This window comes from Pelobates fuscus, chromosome 4 (assembly GCF_036172605.1).
Source record: "Pelobates fuscus isolate aPelFus1 chromosome 4, aPelFus1.pri, whole genome shotgun sequence".
Lineage (NCBI taxonomy): Eukaryota > Metazoa > Chordata > Amphibia > Anura > Pelobatidae > Pelobates > Pelobates fuscus.
The window spans coordinates 347,220,479-347,235,683 of NC_086320.1; the positions used below are offsets into that span (position 1 = coordinate 347,220,479).

At 39.2% G+C, this 15,205-nt stretch overlaps 1 protein-coding gene across 4 annotated transcripts in view; it reads right to left on the minus strand.

Annotated features, from left to right (window-relative positions):
• NEBL (nebulette) overlaps positions 1–15,205 on the minus strand; it is a 200,603-nt gene that overhangs the window by 65,586 nt on the left and 119,812 nt on the right. For 2 of the 4 annotated variants that reach the window (XM_063452524.1, XM_063452525.1), the window contains 2 exons: positions 12,007–12,102; positions 6,687–6,797 (listed from right to left, as the gene is read on the minus strand). The exons of the other annotated variants lie outside the window; for them this stretch is intronic. In XM_063452524.1, coding sequence (XP_063308594.1) covers positions 6,687–6,797; positions 12,007–12,102 — 207 coding nt within the window. The remainder of the gene's footprint in view (positions 1–6,686; positions 6,798–12,006; positions 12,103–15,205) is intronic. 4 annotated transcript variants of the gene reach the window in all.

Consider the following 15,205-nt stretch of genomic DNA (forward strand, 5'->3'; position numbering starts at 1 on the left):
GTCTCCCTTAGCTGGGATGGGAAATTGTTCTTACTAGCAAAGGCTTGGTCGATAAAATTCTCAGCAGCACCGGAATCTATCAATGCCATAGCCCTTACTACTTCCTTCCCCCAAGTTAAGGAAACGGGTAGCAGAAGCCTGTGATCTTTATAATCAGGAGTAGAGGACAAAATAGAAACACCCAAGGCCTGTCCTCTAGAGAGACTTAGGTGCGAGCGTTTCCCGGGCGGTTAGAACAGTTCGAGAGTAAATGACCCTTGGCTCCACAATACATACACAAACCCTCTCTTCTCCTGTGCCGTCTTTCCTCCTCAGAGAGGCGGGTATACCCTATCTGCATAGGTTCAGTAAGCAAAGATATCGTGGAGTCAGGACTTGGAACAGCGGGAGCTAACCTAAAAGAAGGTCTCTGGTTCCTCTCTCGAGTGTTCTGTCTCTCTCTTAGACGTTCATCTATACGAGAGATGAACGAAATTAAATCCTCTAAATTCTCAGGGAGTTCTCTGGTAGCAACCTCATCAAGGATTACATCAGATAGGCCATTCAAAAATACATCCATATACGCCTGCTCATTCCACTTGATTTCTGCCGCCAGAGACCTGAACTCTAGTGCATAATCCACCAGTGTTTGGTTCTCCTGTCTCAGGCGCAACAGTAATCTGGCTGCATTAACCTTTCTACCTGGAGGGTCAAATGTTCTTCTAAAAGCAGCTACAAAGGCGTCATAGTTATAAACTAATGGATTATCGTTCTCCCATAGTGGGTTGGCCCATCTCAGAGCTTTCTCAATGAGTAGGGTGATAATAAATCCTACTTTTGCCCTATCTGTAGGATAAGAGCGAGGTTGCAATTCAAAGTGGATACTAATTTGGTTTAAAAAACCACGACACTTCTCAGGAGCCCCACCATAGCGTACTGGGGGGGTAATGTGAGAAGAAGCACCCACTGTGGCTACCTCTAGACCTGAACCGACAGGAGAAACAGGGGTATTACGTATCTCCTCTGGTGGGTTATTGGCACAAGCTAATAGAGCCTGTAGCGCAAGCGCCATCTGATCCATTCTGTGATCCATGGCTTCAAACCTAGGATCAGGAGCAGCCAGCTGACTGTTTGTACTTGCAGGATCCATTGGCCCTGTCGTAATGTCAGGATCGGGACAGGGATCCAACACGCAGAGTACAAACAGTAGCCAGATACGTATACCGGACCTTAGAATGGCCGGACTAACGTAAGTAGTACAGTATAGAATGGTCAAAGACAAGCCGAGGTCGAGGGTAACAGAAGACAGGTAAGCGAGAGACAAGCCGAATCAAGGGTAACAGAGATAAGCAGAGTAAGGTAAACAAGCCGGGTCAAAACCAAAAGGGATAATAGAATACACAAGCACTGAGTGACTAGAACAAGCTAGAACCACGACAGGGCAATGAGCTAATGAAAGAAGCTCTGTTAAATACCCTGTTCAGAGCAGTAACCACGCCTCCAAGGCGTCCTGATTGGTCCTGCAGCCATTGACTGACAGGTTGTTCCGGGGGAGTGTCCTGATGACTACTTCCTGCCTAGATGCTGTAAAAGGCAGTCACTCCCTCGCGGCCGGCCTAGCATGACCGGATAGACCGCGGGGAAGGGAGCCATCAGACCGTCTGGATGGAGGAACAGCTAAGTCTCTACCTCTTTCGGAGGTAGAGACCACAGGTACCCTGACAATACCACTATGTCATTTCCAGAGAACATTTAAGGTTGGGGAAACATCATACTTGTAAGTTATTTGGCACGGGAGATCTACACTTTAGCCCTGGCTGCTATAGAAGATATCACTTTTCAACCACATATATTGTGTATACCGGTATCATAGAGTACCATGTAAAGGTTTAATTAATGTGTGGTATATTCAGGGGGAAATTTATATTTTGGAGCCAAGAGAGGTATTTTGTTTTGTTTTTTGGTCAAAATTTAACAACACTATAGGTCAGGGGTTGGCGACACTCGGCTCTGCAGATGTTGTAGACCACATCTCCCAGGATGTGAGCATAACATCAAGGGAGATGTGGTCCACATCATGTGGAGTACTGAATGTTGTCTACCCCTGCTATAGCTTAAGGAAGGATCTCTCGCTCTCTTTCTTTTCAACAGCACCGAAAGGAATATGTGATGGTTTAAACTTGAAGTCTATTTTTTCACATAAAATATTATATGCTTTCCAATGCATTAGTGAACTTGAAGAATTCTCATAGGAGTTTTCCAGATAAAACACTTTTAACAAAAATAAATGACACATTACCTTTAAGCTTGTGAGAAAATACTCACTAAGTCATCATTTTACACAAAACAGTTGGTGATTTATATCTGTGATGTCCCTCAATTTGAAATGGTAATATAAAGGGAAGTAATGTAGCACACGTGTCTAATTGTATGCCAAGACATTATAAATACATGCCTTATTTATTACAGTGAAACTATGTTGTCCGCCAAAATTCTATCCCAGTTTTATTGCAACAATAAAAATAAATATATTTTAAAAAGAGCTTTTATCAGTCTAATTGTCTACGGATAGGTTTCCTTCAGCAGATGGCTCGTCCCATGAAATGTGACTGTCACATTTGTCTCCAACCTTGTAAATTAATGTAGCGTTTGGAAAAAAAAAATACCCTATAGCATCACTTTACAAGATACAGAAATGCAGAGCATCTGCTTAAATAGATTACAGCAAACTAAATTACCTTTCTTTCTGTTGCAGAGCATAGACAAGCTCTTTGTAAATCCAAATGAAACGGGTCTGATTTACAGTCAAGATGATTTCAAAAGCATAGAGATTTGGGCAGCACAGATTGTTAAATTTGACAGTGCCCCTTTTCATTTATCAGAGAAAAGTTGTGAGAAATGACTAGATCGTATAAAGAACTCCCTACATTGGGAAGTAGGTAATTGGGAGGGTGTGAGATTGACTGAGGAGGGGAGGTGCAAGCGACGCATATTGCATCACTACTGATGCAAGGAGGCACATTAGCTTGAAGCATAATCTTACTGAGTTTATATTCCGGCTTGCAAAACTATGCCTGACAATCTACACAGTGCTGTCGAAATTCTTTAGCCATGGATAAAACTGCCTGCAATTAACTTGCAAACCTGTCGGTGCATATTGTGATCCAGTTGGCTTTTTAGGAACCATTTAACTGTTTTTTCTTGCTGATAGGAACCAAGAAAGGATAGAGGTCCCAAAGTGGGACATAATCATGAAGTATTATTAGAAAGAATACATTAGGAAAATAAGTTTTTTTTTAATCAAAAATTGTTATTACTAGTAAATTTATAAATACATTTCCACATTAATATTGTGTTTCCAAATTACACCGAATTATTTCTTTATGGAGCTGTGGAATTATAGAAGAGCAAAGTAGAAAGATTGGCTTTTTAACATATGTGAACGATTGTTAATGGTATAAAAGCTATCCTTTACGTGTTGTCTTAGCAACATTAAAAAAATAATTTAAAATCCATCCTTATGGTGCTAAATAATATTTTACAGTCTTATAAATAAATTGGGAAAGTTCACAAGATGGTCCTATTGCTTACAGTTTTAAAAATAGCTTATTTTGAAATAAGATTATATTGAAGCTAACTATACATTAAGTACAGTTATATAAACCAAATGGTGAATTTAAAGATCAGGTTTCTCCTAAAGTTCTGAGTGTCCAGATAGCTCCTATATTCTGAAAGGTCATCTATCTCCCATAGTCCAAAAGGTCAGCTGTCTTCTACAGTCCAAAAGGTCAACTGTCTCTTACAGTCATAAAATTCAGGAAATGCTAATTGATATTCTGACATTAGCTACAATATATTGCCTGATTTCGCCATGCTAAATGAAAAGGCAATAGAATTTGTCATAATGCATATTTTGGGGAATGTTGAATCTCAAAGTTCATGCAAATATGTCAATCAAAATGGTTATAAACAAATCACAGTTTAATGTTTTAATTTACTGCACAATGTGCTATTCTTTAAGAGGAACATTGTATAATATGTTATGGCTCGATAACCCCGATTCACGGAGTCAGACTTAGTCCCAGATAGTTATAATTTATTTATGGCAATACAAAGCTAAAATGGACAAGAACAAATGGCATCAACATTCACAGCAAAACAACTACATTGTTTAGTGTGTTGCATTTAATCACTTCAAAACCTCACAGAGACGTACAAGTATCAATATTTGGGACAGGTGTATGCAACTTTTTTTTTACCTGTGTATTTAGACCATGTTTTACCTGGAAAAATACATTAACAATTCTCCAGATCACAAACTTATAAGGTCACCAAAATAACGTTAGCTTAATAAAGTTGTTTTGTGTATAGATCATGCACCCGCAATCTTACTGTGGTATTAATACATTAAATCCCTTTTGTTTTGGTTTACACAGCTCTAGCCCTACCCTCCCCTGGCTGTGAATCATATGGTCTGCATGAAAAAAGGGTTTCAAGTTCAATCACATGTTAACTTACTTTAGACATTGTTATCTCCTGCTTCGTAAATTGAACATTAATCACACAAATGAGGCTCCTGTAAGATCTGGCAATTCTAAATTAAACAGACTGTGCAATAAAGGAAATGTAAATTTTAGCTCTCATTTAACAGGAAGTATTTAGGAAAACTGTTGGCATTACATGCAAGGAGGTGTGACTAGGGCTGCATTCAAAAAGTGATTTAACTCCTAACGTGCATAGAATCATGCAGTGATACTGCAGCGTCTTCATCAATACACCAAAACTGATTCATTAAGCTAAAGATGTTTTGGTGATTAGAGTGTCCCTTTAATGGGGAACCATCAAGTCTGGAAATTACACCATTGAATAAAACATGGAAATACAGCTATACAGCATGCTAATCTTATTCTGTTAAATCTGTATTCAAATTTAACAAATTAAATCAAAATCAAGGCATCGCCAGGGCACATTGTTTAATTTCTCCTCTTCTCAGAATGCTTTCTCTCTGCTAACTGCTAGGTGCCTAGGACAGAACTTATAATACTGATTGACAGGGAGCTATGATGGTGGCACCCATTTGCAGGATAAAGATTTGTGGATTTCCTCAATTAATTGCTCCCAAACACCTATTTGCTAAATGTAAGATATATAAGTTACAGTTCTATTTAAAATTGATCTATGTATGAAGATGGAAAGACAGTTAGAGGCGTGAGTTTTTAATTTAACAGCTCTATTCTCTCACATCAAGTAAAAACAAATAGACCTAAAGTCTTTTACACAAATTGCACAAGCTGGTAGATGACCCCTTCGGCCATTCATTAGCTGAGACCGTCAGCTAATCACTCGAATCCTCCTCTGTGCATAGAAATATACACAAATATTGATACTAGCCAGCCCAGAACTGTTCCTAGCTGGTCAATGAGGCCTCAATTACGCAGCTGGAGGTGAAGATACACATTCAGTAGCTGGGGGGGGGGGGGGGGGGGGGGAGGGATAAGCTCGGTATGTGAAATGCTGCACATACAGACTCCAGGCACCATAACCTCTTGAAACCATTGAAGTTGTGATAATACTTGGAGTAACCCTTTAAATCTATGCATATATATTTTATACACACATATTTAAAAACAACACTGTCATCATCTATGTCTTTTTGATGATTATTTTAACTCCTAAGAAGTCATAACATAAGTCACTTAAATAATATAGATTAATATACACTGTAGCGGACCGTGGGTAACACGACTGGTTACCTCCGCTATGAATAAATGAACAGACCCATTTTCCCTCTGCTTGACTTTATACTTTCCCCATGCAAGAGGTGGAACACACATAATGACAATGTCCCCTCCCAGGGCCCTCCCCCTCCCAGGGGCCTGTGCATGTGAAATAAACTCTAGTCCCTTTGTCCTCAGTTCCCGCCACCCATCCTCAGAGCTTCTCACCTCCGGTGACCTTTATCCCATGAGCCTCTGTACCTGGGAGTCCCAGCGCGGGAAAGCTTCTTGCCTCTGTGACTTCCAGCTACAGAAAGCCCATCAATCCGCTATTGTCCCAAAGGAATGTTCCCACCAATCTCGGGGACCCCCACAACGGTGTCCAGTGTGAACCTGCTTCGTTTGTGGAGTCCCTGTGTGAAACCAGGCAAGGGAAGCGTCTCCTTTCGAGATACAAATGCTCCCCCTGATCGGCATTCGTCCATACGAACGGCGGCCACCCAGCCTTCATTAATTACTTCCCTTTCAGTTTCACACTTATGTTGCAAGTTGCCAATGTTCTATTTGATTGGTGCGGACATTCCAAGGGGCACTGGGGAGGTTCTCGTTCGGGAACCGAACGAAACGAGAAGCAATCCACGAATGGTCCCTCTGGGCGGTGTTCATCTAACGAACGGGCCGTCATCCAGGCTCGGCATGCGCCAAGGCAGTTTTCACACCTCATTAGCGAGGTGTGAATGTTCTAACTAAACATTCTAAATGGGAGCTTGGGGTGGTCCCCGTTCGCGAGATGAACAGAACCCGTCCGTAGGAACACTCCTGAATGTGGAGCAGGTAGCTTTACAAGTACAACAAATGAAACACAGGGTCAGGATAGGGAAAACACATGAAAGGGATGTCAGGACAGCACGCACATTACAGGGTAATCTGATCAGTGCACAGTTTAGCGGGGGTTTCACTACATACAGTTTGTGGATTTCATGTTATTACCTCGCTCTGAAGTTCAGCTACTTGTTTTGCAAATACAATATCAATCGTTGCTGGCATCCTCTTGTACAGAGAGTTTGGTAGTTTTTGCTTGCTGTCCTGTTTATATTTGGTCTAGAAAAAAGAAACACGTGACATATAGTATATATAAATCATTCATACAATATGTCATTAGATCATAACATGATGCAAGAAGCCTATGACTGATGATCCCACTGCTGGGCTACAGTCAGGCTTAAAATCCCCATAACTAGCTACTTTATTGCAATCTCTGCTGAATTTTTTCACTCACACCACATTTTGGATTTACGGACATATCTCTTTTGACATTGTTGATAGCGTGACAACGTTAGACCAAAATAGATTATATCCTTTATCTGTTACATATAATTATATATTGAAAACATTGTAACATCATTCATAATTTTTTATTTTATTTTTTTTGACAATCTTTATTTGTGTTTTAATTTTTCAGAAAAGAAGTAGTACAGAATAGAAAATAAGCAGTACAGCTGTTACATTTGTGTTATACATTAGGCCATTGTATATCGGAGATGTCACATTGCTTAGAGCAACTTGCATACGAGATATTTGGCACTAGACAACATGTTGGAAACCCCTGCACAGGCTACCACAACTGTGATGCTGCTAGGTTATACTGCAGATGAGTGGCCCTACCAGTGCTGGTTCAGAGTGGTGTAACCCACTAGTTGGGCCATCCAACACATAACACAGTGAATCATTCAGAATTTTATTTCTATAAACATGTGTCATCATTACTTATCATTTTTAAAAGTGTCCCAACCATTATTCGACCAGGGATGGAGAAAGAGCTAATTGACATTGCTCAGATTATTTACTGTCTGTAGTAGTGAGATTGAATGCTATACCAGTAATGGGATGTTACCGTACTTCAAATATGCTTTTTTCACATAAGAAATACAGTCTTAATATAGAACATTGCATGCTGTAATAGCAACCAGCGGATGTAAAAAAAAAAAAAAAAAAAGCTGTGGTCATTATTACTCATTGATTTTTTATAGGAAATTAAGTTTTGAACAGTGATTAAGCTTTAGTGCTTTAGTGGGATTTGCATTTTTAGAATCAGAAGTCACGTTTATTGATTTCAATGAATTGAACTCTAAAATAAATATCAGGAATAAAACAGTATTCTTTGTACAATTATGCAAAAATACAATTATGCATAGCTGGCTTAATCATAATAGGTTCTTAGGTGGCTGCCTAGGGCCAAGAGATTAGACAAAGGCCCAGACACCATAAAGGTACATAAGTCACACTTGGCACTATCTACCATCAGTTAGACTGAATGGGGGGCTCCAAACTGCTGACCAGCCAAGGGCCTGGAATTGTAATGTGTCTCTGCAATTATAGTGCAAAGTTCCAAAAGTGAAGCAATCTCCGTGAAATCTAATAAATTCTTCTCGAATCCTTTTTAGAAGTTTTCCACAGAACTTCACTTTATAAATAGCACATACTTAAGAGACGCCAAGCGTAAGAGACGTTGAAACTAGAGCTCCGTCAATCTATCCTGAAAATAATGGATATACTTTTATTTGAACGGTTGTTGAAAGATTTCTAAAGAACAACAGCTTGCACCAACTTGATCTACTTATTAAATAATCTGAAAGATAAAAAGATTGTTTCCTGGATGTTAAAAAATACGGAACATGAGTGGATGACACGATCAGCTGCAGGCAACTTATAAAACGTAACCTATACATTGTTCTGCTAGAATTGACTGCAACTTTATAGATTGAATGTTACACTTTGCTAAATTGTAGATATGTTTTTGTTGCTGTAAATTTAGGGCACACCCAAGCATTGGCATAATGCCAAGAGAACACCTCAATGGCAGTCATTGTGGAAGTATGTGAATGCATGCATACCAATTCAACCTATTATCTATAAATTTGTTAACAATTTGCAGCTTAAAATTGTATATGAAGTGGTATGTCCTACATATATACTAAGTAAAAAAAAGACTTTGAAGTCCCTTGATGCGTTGGTCCCAGTGGCAGAACCACCGCGGTTGCAGGGGTCACAGCTGCGACCAGGCGCGTCACTCCAGGAGGCCCGGCCCCCCTGCAGACACCTGCGACCAGGTGCCCGCCGTCATGTGTTGTAGGCCTCAGCCATGCCGTAGATTTGCCAGGAACGCTTGTTAAGGGGCCCATCGAGTGGTCCATGCTGTTAGGGCCATGAATATCCACGGGGCTCGGTCAATGCTGCGCTTCAACAGCGCGACCGTGCCCCCTGAGATGAAATCGGAGGCTGGAAGGAAGTGACTGCCCCTGTCACTTCCTCCCAGCAACCCCCGGGAGCCGCATGGGAGGAAGAGAGAAGGGAGTCAGAGTGGGAACTCTGACTCCCATCAGGCTGAGCCACCACTGGACCCCAGGGAAGTCACCCTCCTGCATCTAAAAGGTAGGAAACAGGAGGGTGACTTAAACATTTTGCATGTGTGTGTGTGTGTGTGTGTTAGTGTATGTGTGTCTGTATGCTTGTGTGTGTGTCTGTCTGTGTGTGTGTATGTGTGTCTGTATGTTTGTGTGTGTATGTATGTATGTATGTGTGTGTGTCTATATTTCTATGTGTGTGTATGTATGTGTGTGTGCTTGTATGTATGTATATATGTGTGTGTATGTATGGGTCTGTGTGTGTGTGTGTGTGTGTGTATATGTATGTCTGTATGTATGTGTGTTTGTATGTATGTCTGTATGAATGTATGTGTGTTTGTCTACATGTGTGTGTGTCACATGTGTCTATGTGTGTGTCTGCATGTGTGGGGGGGTGGGGACGTGTGGGGGGTGGGGACGTATGGGGTGGCAGGTAGATGTATGGGGGTGCATGGCAATTTTCACACCGGGGCCTTGTGGTTTCTAGTTACGCCTCTGGTTGGTCCAATTTTTTTATATTGCTGTATTCTGTTTGTGTAATTTTGCAGCTTGTGGCTGTTTATAGGGTTGTATTTGTGCGTATGTGGGCTGTGTTGTATTGTGTATGGGAATGAGCAGTTTATGGTAATGTGTGTGTTATGCATGTATGGGAGCAGTGTAATGGGAGGGCTTGAGTGATTACTTATCTGGTGGTGTGTGTATGTGTCTGGGGCTGCTTGTGGGGTTGTGTCTGTGTTTGCGTGTGCAGATGCTTCTTGTGCGGTTGTAGGTGCATGTCAAACACAAACTCCCAGACAAAGACAATCACAAAAATATCTGTTTGTCTGAGCTTCTGCAGGGTGTTGAAGTGATGAGAACATCAGTGTTATTTATTAAATCAGTAGCTGAGAGAATTGACAATAAAATAGTTACATTTAAGCAAAGATAGCTGAACATTTAGCTATTATATTGTTTAAACTAATTTCAGCACAGAAAACGTTGGTCTGCTATTATTTGCAAACCCTTTTTCAGTTCTCCACAACCCCAAATAATGTATAGAGGGCCTGTTTTTGAATCTATTGCTCATTTTGTTTCGCCAAACAAATGGCACAGACAAACCTAATGCTCATCTAGTCTGCACCAATAAAAGTTCAGCAATCACATATCATTATTTGAGACAAAAATACACTGAATGGGGAAATTGCTGTTGCCAAAAAGAACAGACAGTTGTTAAACATAAATCATAATTATGCTTTTTAATTTATAGCTCATGTGCAGCATAGCCGTGTGTGGGCTACATGCTACAAAGCAGTTTGAGAGCAGCTGACAAAGTATGTATGTCAGCAGCGTTTAATATGATACATTATGTCTAATCTTTGAAACACAGCTGGATCTACTTAGTCAGCCATACATCTGTATGTATACATCATTCACTGCAACAAGTATAATTAAAGCACAGATAACTCAAATAAGTTAAATGTTACAGGTCATTAAAGCTACCGGTGGAAAACAAAGGATATGGAAAAGGTGACAAATTCTGGAATAATTTAATCAGCATAATTTATACATATATGTATATATATATATATCCATTTGAATCCCAATAATCCCTTACAAAATATTAATCTAGTTCAGGAGATACAATCTAACAATTGCATAAATTACAGTCTCCCATCTGACATTTATTGTCATTTTAAAGGGCTGCAGATGAGCCGTTAGCAATGTCAATACAATCACATGCCAGTCTCAAATAAAAAAAAAAGGCCTTATACCAGGGGTAGGCAACCTTCTGTGGTTTGCATCTCCCATAATGCTCTTATTGACATGTTGCTGGCAAAGCATCATGGGAGTCCAGAACATCTGGAGTGCCAAAGGTTTCCTAGCCCTACCCAAACCATACATTAAACTCAGACGTTTTATTGATCACAACCTAGCAAAGAGGAGTTAGCAACACTTTAACCATTACAAAACCTAGTGATTTCAATACTTCAGATGACTTGTAGGTAATTTCATGACAAATAACTAACTACTACCACAATTATATTTCTAAATGAATAAACAAACACCTCACCTGACTTCATGATGTGTACCAGTAATGTTGTCTAATGTTAATGTTGTCCTTAATAATTGATTAAACTAATTAAAGGACAAATAAGCAGTATAACTAAAATATGAATAGCAATATTGAAATTTTATTAAATGCACACATGCCCACTACCTGAAATGTCTATTTAAAGGTATTTGATGCCCAAATTAAATATAATAGGTAAATGACACTTGCCACCTATTAGCAATATCAGTGCATTGAAACATTTTTTTTCAAGTGATAATCACTTTGACAACTGCCACCCAATACCAAATGAATGTTTTTTAAAAAAACGTTATCGATTAGTTACAAATGCTGTCTCCAGTGTCATAATTTATAAAAGTCTTAATTCTAGTCCACACATGTTTATCTACAGTATTTCAGTTACTGGTGAACTGTCATCAAGATCCACAAAGAGACCAGATTTCAGGATACCCTGGCTTCTGAACAGAGGAGATAATAAGCGGTGTGTCTTGATAAAGATATCCTCAATTCCTGATCTGCTGGTGGGGTATGATGACAAGTTTAAAGAGCCCTTCTCTATAACACTCATGTGGCTTGTGGCCAACACAAGAAGTGAAAGTGACGTCAATGAAATATAGAATAACAGTCAAGGACAAGGTAATGGAGGTAAGGCAGAACAAATGAATTTGTTATTTGATACATGAGCCTTAGCGAAGTGCATTTTACAATTTTGAAAAAAACTTTTTTAAAGGCTAAAAAAATCGGGGAGCAAACACGGACACCAAAAACTCAATAATCAAATGGTTATATATATGCTATAACTGCTTTTAGTAAGTGAAGCTCATAATCACAATAATATGTAACAGTCTTATCTTACCTCAGAAATGGAATCTGTCACAACTTTCAGTGGAACCAAGTCAGGAACAAACAAGCATTTCCCCTTCGTCTTTTTATACTGCTCTTTGTAGCTTATCTGTAACAAAAAATACATTTGTTTCTAAAAACAGCATTCCATGTATAAAAGGGTTACAAGAACTTTAAAAATATGTTATTGAATAATGGCACATGATAACGTAAGAAGGAGGGCAAGCTGAGCACTCTGGTCAATCTACAGGCTCAAACAGGTTACTCCACTAACAATTCACCTCCCTCTGATTCTTGGAAACCACCTAAAATTTGAGATACCATCACAAATCTAATGAGAGAGTCCAAGGTCAGGGCTGGCTGCCAGGATTCGCAACTACACATAAAGAGAAGATCAGAAACCATGGTGTAAGACAGGAAAATAGGAACAGAACAGGAAGCTCACAACACTAGATTAGAGAATATTGACAGAAGGGAACAAAGAATGATGGAAGGAAATTGGAACAAGATCAAAGTCAGAACAGGACCAAAAAATTGAGTAATGAATAATGATTCATATAAAAGTGTCAACATGTAAAATACATTGTTGTTGTTGTTTTTTTTTGCAAAATGAAGGTTATATTTCCAATACATTTACAAATAATAGATGGAAACGAATGTCAAGGTTCTTCAAAAGCATTCAAAGATAAGAACAGTTCTAGAAGCAGAATGAGAATTACACATATCTGGGTGCAGATTTATCATCAGATTTTGTGTAACGAAATCCCTGTTTTAACAGCCTCAGAGAAACAGCATTTCGTTTAATCATGCGTATGTATGACTATTTCGTGCAGTTTCAAAGAACCGAACAACTAACCGAACCACCCGACCTTCCACTGAGGTTGTGTGCCACTCATTTACCACCCAGACCTAGCGGTTAACCACAAGATAATTGATGAAAGGCATGGTGGTCCCCGTTCATTTGACGAACACGTGGCGGTTGCCATTTTAAAGTGGTCGAACGCTCATCGGTGGAAAGGCATCAATCCTCTGGAACTATTTTCGGACACTTATTCAGCCGCACACCGATGACACGTACCAAGCCCTCGTTCATACGGTTAATAACTCCCGAACACGTTAACCACTTTACCGTTCGGGACTTTCCTTTTATACAAGATAGACCGACCCCAGGTAGCTGCAATTATGGAACTCTTTTTGGATTCCATCTCCCGAACAACTGGTGAACTAAAACTTTACTCGACGATATTGAGAACTGTGTTCGTGGGATCTGAGCGCTATTCGCCTATATTATGCGCTCAGATCCAAGCTATCTGGGGGTATGTGGAACATGGAGAATACGTTCAGCTAAATATAAGTTATAGATTTTAATACAGTTTTGTTAAAATATAAAAAGGATATGTTTTTCTCTACCTGGAGATAATTAGGTTCTCTTCAACCACTTAAGTTAATTATCTCCAGGATAGAGAGGAGGGGTAAGTTAATTATCTCCAGGATAGAGAGGAGGGGTTACACTGTTACTGTGGGTGTGTTTAATAATTGTACTGTACACTGATTGGTTCTGTATATTTTGTCACAGTCTTCCACAAGGTCCCATGTGGGAGTTCCCTTGCTGGGAGACCATCATAAAGGGGCTGAGTTTGGCCATCAATAAACCAGATCGTTTTACCCCTTCATGAAGTCTCGACTCATGTTTGGGGGATTGGGAGCTGTAATCACTACTTTACTCTACTCAGCTTGGATTTAGGGAGACGCTACAAGGATCAGCGCTGCACGGATAGCAGGATCCTTTACCTTTTGTAACTAGATCCCTGAGTGTATTTAAAAACATAAAATATAATAAATCTAGTTTAAAAGACTATGAAATGCACTCAGACCACTTCATCTTAAAGTTGTGGTTATCTTATTAGAGTATATAACTGTTTGACAGTAAATATTTGCATTTCCTTTTTTTGGAGCACAATGTTACTACTTACTCTGTGCTTACATTTCAGCACCCTGAATGTTGAGTGTCAGTACTGCATGAGTGGATTTCTATATCTAATTTTATATTTTAGAGCCCATTCATCCATTCATTTAAAACTATTTACTAGACTAGTGGAATTCCGACTTCGGCACTCCAGATGTTTTGGTCTGCATCCCTTCCGGTGATTTGCGAGCAATGAGGCTGTAAGAGCATTATGGGAGATGTAGTCAACAACATCTGAAGTTCCAAAAGGTTGCCTAACCCTGTATTTGACTATCTTTCGCCTACTTCCTGTCTGTCTACCACATATATCTGGTATTTACAGGGTTGTAATGTCTGATATATAAATATACATTAACATAAATGCTAATTTTAGAAAATAGATTGAGGTTAATGACGTGTAAAATGATGGCCTGGATGGTCTCACTGCTCGGGACTGGGCAGAACTGAATGCTGTAAAAAAGTACTGAATATATATCAGGACTGAGTGAACTATCCTAAGATCTTTTTGGGTTTCATAACCCTTAAAAACTATGGAGCAGTACCTTGGTTGCAAGGGATAAATAGTTCAGATTGGTCATAAAATACCACTGTCCTCCATACTTATTAGTTACTCTGTTACCCGATGTTACAAATAATAATACCTCATAGTTTAACAGAGTTATTCATTAAAATCTAAATTGCCATGAATTAAAAATTCAAGTAAAACTAGCGAACTGGAAGAATAGCTGACTTGCAGAATTTTTTTTCCAGTTTGGCTACTTCACTCTTAAATTTAAAATTTAGTGTAAATTCACTATAAATTCCTGACAATTCCCACTTTAGAGAATAACCCCCATAGTGATCCCTTAGCAGATAAGACTAAAGTCTTGAAGTGATCCAGTTGCGGAGTGCCTTGTACACCTTAAAGTGAACTTGAAAACTAAGGGGTCATTGCATCCCATAGATTCAGTCAATGTAAAATCCACTAAACACATATATTTTTAATACTCTAAATAGGTTTCTATAAGTTGGAGCATTATTCTCTTTTTATCAGCAATGTCATCACAAAGCCAGTAAAGGAACTATTGGTTTATTTATAACTCTCAGCTGTAAAACTGTTAAAATTGATGCTTGTTTTAGCCACACATGTGAGAAGGTTGCAATTACGCACATAAAACTGGTGCCCGGAAGATGAAGTATTTTTGGATTTAAAAAAAGCCAATTACAAATAAGCCTGCCAACATTTTCATATTGAATAATGTTTTTT